An 8,165-nucleotide genomic window follows, 5' to 3' on the forward strand; every position below is an offset into this window, starting at 1 on the left:
GAGGAGTCGCTGCCCGGGTGTCTGCTGGGGGCTGCTCCCCCTCTCTCGGCGGCAAGCCCTGGGGTCCCCATGGGGGCTCTGGAGAGCCGCCAGAGCCTCGCCGGCGGCTTCCTACTGCTCCTCGGGAGTTTGGGCCTCCCAAAGGGTGAGTTCTCTCCGGACTCCTCCCCTCTTTCTGCTTCCCTCCCTCCCCATCTCGGCCCCGTCCTTCCTGCCCCCGCCTCCGTCCTGCTGCAAACCTGCAGCTAGCTAGGGCCGCCCGCCCGACCGCCCGGCAACAAGGTGCTAGGGAAAGTGGGGGGTGGGGGGGATTTGGGCAGCTCAGGGGGGCCAGCATGCCGGAGCTGCCCATGCATCGCCCTCAACCCCTGCCCACTGGTGATGGGGACTTGAATGCAGTATTCCCCGGTCTTCGTCCGGTGCCGGGAAGACACCGTTTCTTCTGGATGCCTCCCCCCTACACACCCCAAATCTGTTAATCCCACCCAGCGCTGCCCCCAACCCCAGCCCCCCTCAAATGCCTATGGCACATGGTGCTTGCCTGTGACTCACCTTCCTCTACCCCCGCCCCCAACCAACGGATGATGGTGCCGCCGGGGCGGTGGGGGGGTACCATGTATCTTGAGGCAGACACAGGATGTGGTGGTTTCTGAGCTCCCATCTAGCAAAAAGACAGCATCTGAGGTGGAGCCAATGCTGTTTCAAAGACAAAGCAAGCTGTCTTGGCTCCCAACTCTTCTGCACTCACCCAGCAGACCGCCCTTCCTTCTCCTCCGAGGACCCTGGAGGAAAATGTCAGAGTCCTGATCTCTGGATCATCATCATCATCATCATCAATCGTATTTATTGAGCACTTACTGTGTGCAGAGCACTGTACTAAGCGCTTGGGAAGTACAAGTTGGCAACATATAGAGACAGTCCCTACCCAACAGTGGGCTCACAGTCTAAAAGGGATCCTGACCGGGAACTTCAGGAGAGGGGATGAAACTAGAGGCCAAGCTAAGATTTTAAGGAGGAAGAGTCCCAAGGCCTTTGGGGGAAAGAGGGCAATCAGAGGGAGGGGGAGAGGTCTCTCTATTGTCGTGCGACGGATGGTTTCCCATGTCCCCAGATGCCCCTAGCAAGCTGCAGTGCTACCTGATGGTACCCACCAACGACATGAACTGCACGTGGGAACCTGGCCCAGACCCAGGAGTCTTATACACCTTTTTCTACCAGAGCAAAAAGTAGTGAGTAAAAATGGGGACGGAACAGCCACGGCAAGGTGGGCAAAGAGGGAGGGACGTGCGAGGGCGGAGGGGATGCCACTGAGGTACATAATGAACTGTCTGGCCTTCATCCATCCTTTCCCAACACGGCTTTCCACTCCAAGACTGTCGGTGAGTCAGTCAACAGTTCTTTATTGAGGGCCGGCACTTTCTCAGCTGTTTGGGATAAATATTAAAGAATAGGATTTCCGTTTGCCTTCAAGGATCTTATACTCGAAGAGGGGAGCCAGGGAGTAGAACCCAGGAGTCCTGGCTCCCAATTATCCTTGCTCTACCTAAGGAACCCCAGTCCCCATACAGATCCGAGGCTCCCCTCGCCTCCTGCCCCCCGCTCAACCCTCCTGTTCCCCTATCCCTCCACTGATGCCATCTCCCCAGCCTGTCCTCTCCTTCCAGCGACCCTAACAGGACTCAGGAGACCCAGGTACCCATAGGGCAGCACTGGGTACTGATCAAGAGAGAAAGCTTGACCGAGTCTGACTTGTACCAAGTCTGGGTGAGGTCGGCCCACCGTCCCCCCAGCCCAGGAGACCCTGAGCCCCTCCTCATCGACCTGGACGACATAGGTAAAGGGGAAGGCCGGCCGGGAGGCTATACGCAGCTGAATCGGAGGTGTCGTGCCTCCTCTTCTCCCTCCACCCCAGGAGGGACTGGCAGGATGGGCCCACCAGGACCTCTTCTTCTTTCCCCAGTGAAACCCAACCCCCCTAAGATGTCTCCCAGTGTGGAGTACTCCAATGACTCTTTAGAGGTCACCGTTACCTGGACCCCTCCTGAATGGTCCTATCCCCAGTCTTTCATCTACCAGCTCCGCTACCGCAACCACAGCAGCCCCGTCTGGATCCAGGTTTGTAAACTGCCGCCCATTCCTCCTGCTCCCTGAAAACAGAAGCTGCCTGCTCAGACTGGGCTAGACCCCAGATGGATGACAGTGAAGAGGAATGGATGGGTTCCTGGGTCATTTCCTTAAGTACATTGTCCCAACACTATTATACGGCCATTAACTAGCCCGTGAAGTGTACAGGACGGCAGGAGTGTTGTAAGTGTTGTGATCTCTTTCCAATATCCCCTACATCCTGACGAACCGTCACCTTCCCTCCCTGCAGCAACTTCACACTCCAGCTCCCAGATGAGGGAAAGGGACATGTGGCATCGACCAGTCAATCAGTCAGTCAATCAATGGTATTTATTGAGCATTTACTGTGTGCCAAGCACCGCACTAAGTGCTTGGGAGAGTACAATACAATAGAGTTAGTAGACATGATCCCTGCCCACAAGGAGCTTACAGTCTAGAGTGGGAGACAGACGTGAAAATAAATTACAGATAAGGGAAGCAGCAGAGTATAAGGATAGGGCACTGTGGGCTAGTCGAAAGAGCCTGGGCCCTGAGAGTCAAATAATAATAATAATGATGGTATTTGTTAAGCACTTACCATATGCCAAGCACTGTTTTGAGTACTGGGGTAGATACAAGGTAATCAGGTTTTCCCACGTGGGGCTCACGGTCTTAATCCCCATTTTACAGACAAGGTAATTGAGGCCCAGAGAAGTTAAGTGGCTTGCCCAAGGTCACACAGCAGACGAGTGGCGGAACCGGGATTAGAACCCACGTCCTCCAACTCCCAAGCCCGTGCTCTTTTTACTAAGCCACGCTAATAGCATTTGTTAAGCATTTATTTTGTGCCAGGCACTGTACTAAGTGCTGGGGTGGAAACAAGCAAATCGGGTTGAACACAGTCCCTGCCCCACAGGAGGCTCACAGTCTTAATCCCCATTTTACAGTTGAGGTAGGTGAGGCAAAGAGATGTTAAGTGACTTGCCCTAGGTCACACAGCAGACAAGTGGTGGAGCTGGAGTTAGAACCCAGATCCTTCTGACTCCCAGGCCCATAGTCTATCCACTAGGCTGTGACCTGGGTTCTAATTCCAGCTCCACCACGTGCCTGCTGTGTGACCTTGGGCAAATCACTCCACTTCTCTGGGCCTCAGATTCCTCAACTGTAAAAATCAATACCTCTTCTCCCTCCTACTAGATTGTGAACACCATGTGGAACAGGGACTCTGTCCAACCTGATTATCACGTATCTATCCCTACACAGTGCTTGGCACACAGTAAGCCCTTAACAACACCACAATTAGTAGTGTTAAGGATATGGACATAAGTGCCATGTGCAAGTGCCCCGTGCCCTGCCTTTGTGACTCCCGAAGCTGTAGTGTCGGGAGCACCTGTAACGTGGCCCTTCAGAAATAAGGTCTGTCCACCCAATGTGGCACTAGTGGTTCTCAGGCCCTCCCATTTTACTGGCGTCCACGATGTTTTGGAAATCACGTGATTCGGGGAGTCAGCATATTGTCATGGAAGAGCACCCATCTGGAAGCCAGAGGACCCATGTTCGAGTCTGAACTCTCCCACCAGCCTGCCGTGTGACCGTGGGCCTCTCTATACCTCAATTTCTTCATCTTCAAAACGGAGATAATAATGCCTGCCTTTCTAAATGCCTGAGTCACCCAGGGTTGTACTGAGAGCAAAAACGAGGTCATTAATGTGAGAATGCGTAGGGATTAAAAGCACTAGACAAAACCAAGGTATTGCACGTTATTGTTTATCGCCTGGCAAATTAGAGCAAATGGGATGCCAGCTCCTAGAGCCAATTCTCCAACACCTGTCTCTGCGACCATTTCAATGCTGGCTAGCACCACCCGTCTGGTGGGCAAGAGGAGAAACTTCAACCTGTTCATTTGGCGACATGACATAGCTCCTCTAAAAGGACAGGAGAGGGAAGAAGATTGCTCAAGAGTTTCAATTATCCAGCCAGAGTTCCCATGCCACGGCTAATGGAGAGTTGGCGATGTATGTTGTTCATTACATAACACAGCCTTCTTAGTTTGAGTAGGCATTCCCTGAGAGAACATGGAGTGTATTCCTCATTATTCCTCATATTATCTATCATCTGACTCTGTTTGCTGACACCTGCTGGCTTCCCCTCCTCTGCGGTGGTTATTTGTGCTGCTTGCCTACCCATGCTCAGATACCCCTCTCCCACTCTTTCTAACCACCCTTTCTCTGGCCAGCTGGATCCAGAAGACACACTTATGGGCCATTTTGTCCTCCAAGCCCTGGAACCCGCCACAAGATACGAGGTGGCCATCCGCTGCCGACTTCAGGATGAGAAAGGCTTCTGGAGTGACTGGAGCCCAAGTATCAGCTTCTGGAGTGTGCCGGCTGGTGAGCACGCGGCGGAGGGGGAGACGGGGGTCGTCTCCTTTTGGAGGTCTCTCCTGGCCCCCAGCAAGTGCCAAGAAACTGATCTCTTGAGTTTTAGTCCCTGCTGGCCCAAACGCTCATGAATCCACTTGGCAAGCTTCTCTCGGGGACTCTCTTCCCTCATTCATTCCCCCGTCTTTCTCTTCCCTGCCTCTCCTCTCCAGCACCAAGCAGCCTGGTGAATCTGTGGGTGTCAGCATCTCTCTGCAGTCCGAAGCCTGGGGGTGACAGTCCCCTGCTGCTCTGGAAGGTGAGTGGGCCCTGCACCCCCCCACTCCCCAGCTAGGAGACCTTTTCTCGGTTCCTTCTTGCCCCATTGGCATTCTCGTAGGCCGTCATGTTGCCGTCACTCCACTGGCGGATCAAGCCACACGCAGGAGGCAGCATGGGAGAAACCAGAGGGATTGGGCTGGGATTCTCTTTCCAGCACTGGAAGGAAATTTTGTTCCTTAGAGATGGGGGGGACGGGGGAGGGGGACATTAACCCTTTCTTCCCCACCCCATTCAGCCGCTCGCAAATGAGACCAATCTAAGCTATGAAGTGGTGTTCCGGGTCAGGGGTTGTGACCTGCCCCCTGTTGTGCACCCCTGCTGCCAAGCCTTGCTTCCCAGAGACGCAGAGTGGGCAAGGGTGCTGGCCTTCAACCCTACCGGCCGCACACCTTTTGCCAACCTCACCTTGGAGTGTGCGGGTAAGGGCTGTAAGCTTTCTTTGCACAGTGTGGGCCCTGGAAGGTGCCAGGGCCACCAGGTCCAGGTGAGACCATCGATTGGTCTGTGCAGGGACTTGGCTTCCCTCGGACTGATTCCCTCCTTCTCCCCGTCCAGGTTCTGCCCCGGAGGGAGTCAGGGTCGAGAGCACAGGGAACCAGGAGCTGCTAGTAACCTGGAAGCCCGGGCAAGGAGGGGAGCCCCAGGAGTATGTGGTGGAGTGGGCCAGGGATGGGGGAACTGTCCAGGAACTTCACTGGATCCGACTACAAGCCGGGGAACACAAAGTCCTGCTGAATGGTGAGGGGTGAAGCCTAGAGCTGGGAGCTGGAGAGGGAGAAGGGGAAATAGGTGGAATGTGGGGGGGGACGGGAGAGGCAGAGGAAACAGGGAAGGAAGCACTGACTTTGCCTCTTTCCTCCTCCCTCCTGCCCCATAGGGAACTTCCCACCGGGAATCCCCTTCCAGGTGGCTGTGAGTGGCATTTTCCCCCAAGGGCTGGGCCGCTCCTTGCCAGCCTGGGGCTATGGGCAAGAGACAGGTAGGTGGAGGGAGGGGGGCGGGAAGAGGCATGTGGCCTGGAGGAAGGGCAAGGCCTGGGCAGGGGATGGCCCTAACTCACCCCTGTTCTCTCCCCAGTGCCCTTGGCAGGCCCAGCCCTTCAGCGATTACAGGATGTCCCCGGGGGAGCACCAGTTGTAGCATGGGAGCAGTTGCCCCTCAGGCAGCGTCGTGGGCACCTGACTAGTTATAACCTGTATGTGCAGGCGGGCACCAGCCCTCCTACCCTCTGCATTGGTAAGAGCACCATCTCCCTTTCCCCCATCCCCTTTGTGCCTCCCTGCCACTCTCAGACCATCAGCCAGAATAATAATAATAATGATGATAATAATAATAATAATAATGGTGGTATTTGTTAAATGCTTACTATGTGCCAAGCACTGTTCTAAGTGCTGGGGGAGATACAAGGTAATCAGGTTGTCTCACGTGGGGCTCACAGTCTCAATCCCCATTTTACAGAGGAGGGAACTGAGGCACAGAGAAATGACTCGCCCAAGGTCACACTGCAGACAAGTGGCGGAGCTGGGATTAGAACCCATGACTTCTGACTCCCAAGCCTGGGCTGTTTCCACTAAGCTAGGCTGCCACCCAGTCCCTGACCCAGGCCCACTCATCTTGGGGCCCTGACCAGTACGATGCTATCCCTCTCCTCTGCCCAGTTGCTATACCAGATCCCTCTCCCTTACCCCACCCCAATCTTCCCCGACTCTGCACACATGGCTTCTCTATTGTCCTGGGCTCAGTGAGTTCAGACACCCAAAATCTAACCTTGCGGAACCTGGTGTCCGGTGGGCGCTACAAGCTATGGATGACGGCTGCCACCTCTGCCGGGGAAGGACTCCCTGGACCAAGCCTTCTATTCCAACTCCCAGGTGCTTAGACTGGGTGGCGGAGGGCAGCAGGGGATTGGAGGGGGAGGGGGCAGAGGGCCAAAGCTGTAGGAGGGGGAGCAGGGTGCCTGGGTCCTAAAGGGGGCTCACCGGGCAGCTCCCTGATGTTCTTGTCCTTCTACAGAGAACACAGTAAGGTGGAAGGTGTTCCTGGGCTGCCTGCTATTCCCTGGGCTGCTGCTACTAGGCTGTGGACTGGGCCTGGCCTTCTCCAAACGGTGAGGAAAGGAACACCAGGCACTGGGCTTCTGGCTCCAGTCCCAAGGGGGCTGTGGGAGGCAAAAACTCTGCAAATGCTCCTTCTGTGGGTGTCAGAAGCCTCCTCCAAGAGGCCTTCCCTGACTAAGCCCTCTTTTCATTTTCTTCAACTCCCTTCTGCCTTGCCCTGCCTCGCTGCCTTTATTCATCCCCGCTCCCAGCCCCACAGCACTTATGTACATATCTGTCATTTATTTATTCTTATTAATGCCTGTCTCCCCCTCTAGACTGTAAGCTCTTTGAGGGCAGGGAATGTGTCTGTTATAGTGTTAGAGTTGTACTCTCCCAAGCACTTAGTACAGTGCTCTGCACACAGTAAGCACTCAATAATTACAATCGATTGACTGACATGGTGCTGGAGGGAGGATCCCTGGTTCTCCACCCTAAGCCTATCTCTCTCTCTCTCACCTCTCCCCCACCCCCATCCTCTCCCATACCCTGCCAGTTGCCTCCATATCTGCCACAAGATTCCACCCCGCTGGCTCTGGGAGGACACCCCAGATCCTTTCAACAGCAGAGCCGCCTGGACGGAGGAAGAGGTGAGAGCTAGGAGAAAGGGATCTGGTGGGGAAGACAGGAGTCCTGTGTCTCCCAGCAGAAGGACGGGAGTGGGGGAGGAGGCCTCATGGTTTGGGGGTCTTCAGCCCCACCCCTGAACACCCACATCACCAGTTCCCCAATCCAGCCTGTTCACAATATAAAACCCAAGCCCTGGAGGTGAGAGGATTCCTGGGCAGGACAGGAACTCACCACCCCAAAATCTGCTGCCTCCCAGGATGTCCCCAGGGCCCTGCCCCCACAGGAGCCTCCTCTCCTAGAAGTGGAAGAGATGGAGCCCCTGACTGCACCAGAGGCTGGAGTGGCCAGCCAACAGCCATTGCCCACCTTTGGCTACGAGAGGCACTTCCTGCCCACCCCAGAAGAGCTGGGTCTCTACTCGGCAGGACAAGTTGACTGTGCTCAAATCACCACACAGCCTGGAGAAGAGGAGATGCAGGATGGTGGGGAAAGGGGGCCAGAGGGGACTGTGGGAACCGAAAAATCTGAGAACCTACCAGCCTCGGGAGAGGAAGGGGAGATAGACACTGGGCCAGAAATGACTGGCGTGTCCCAAAGCCTGGAGGGCTCCCCTCTCCGACTCCTTCCCTCCCCGCTGTAGGCCTAGACAGAAGAATAAACCAATCGGAACCACCATTGTTTCTGCCATCCTTAT

The 8,165-nt window shown here is 55.2% G+C and overlaps 1 protein-coding gene across 1 annotated transcript; it reads left to right on the forward strand.

The window, feature by feature from the left end:
• Positions 1-90: 90 nt before the first annotated feature.
• IL27RA (interleukin 27 receptor subunit alpha) lies at positions 91-8,135 on the forward strand. Its single transcript, XM_038739850.1, has 14 exons — positions 91-145; positions 1,112-1,229; positions 1,665-1,834; positions 1,961-2,115; positions 4,340-4,493; positions 4,697-4,782; positions 5,041-5,224; positions 5,361-5,543; positions 5,683-5,784; positions 5,883-6,041; positions 6,548-6,676; positions 6,819-6,912; positions 7,398-7,491; positions 7,728-8,135. The coding sequence occupies exons 2-14, from the start codon at positions 1,141-1,143 to the stop codon at positions 8,109-8,111; spliced, it is 1,983 nt and encodes a 660-aa protein (XP_038595778.1). The 5' UTR covers positions 91-145; positions 1,112-1,140; the 3' UTR covers positions 8,112-8,135.
• The last annotated feature ends 30 nt before the right edge of the window (positions 8,136-8,165 follow it).

This window comes from Tachyglossus aculeatus, chromosome X1 (genome assembly GCF_015852505.1).
Source record: "Tachyglossus aculeatus isolate mTacAcu1 chromosome X1, mTacAcu1.pri, whole genome shotgun sequence".
NCBI classification, from domain to species: Eukaryota; Metazoa; Chordata; class Mammalia; order Monotremata; family Tachyglossidae; genus Tachyglossus; species Tachyglossus aculeatus.

Bases quoted from the DNA above. Each gene is read 5' to 3' on its own strand.
- IL27RA (XM_038739850.1), top strand. From the start codon at position 1,141: ATGGTACCCACCAACGACATGAACTGCACGTGGGAACCTGGCCCAGAC. The intron at 1,835-1,960 runs GTAAAGGGGAAG...TTCTTTCCCCAG, and splicing joins CATCGACCTGGACGACATAG to TGAAACCCAACCCCCCTAAG. The intron at 7,492-7,727 runs GTGAGAGCTAGG...GCTGCCTCCCAG, and splicing joins CCGCCTGGACGGAGGAAGAG to GATGTCCCCAGGGCCCTGCC.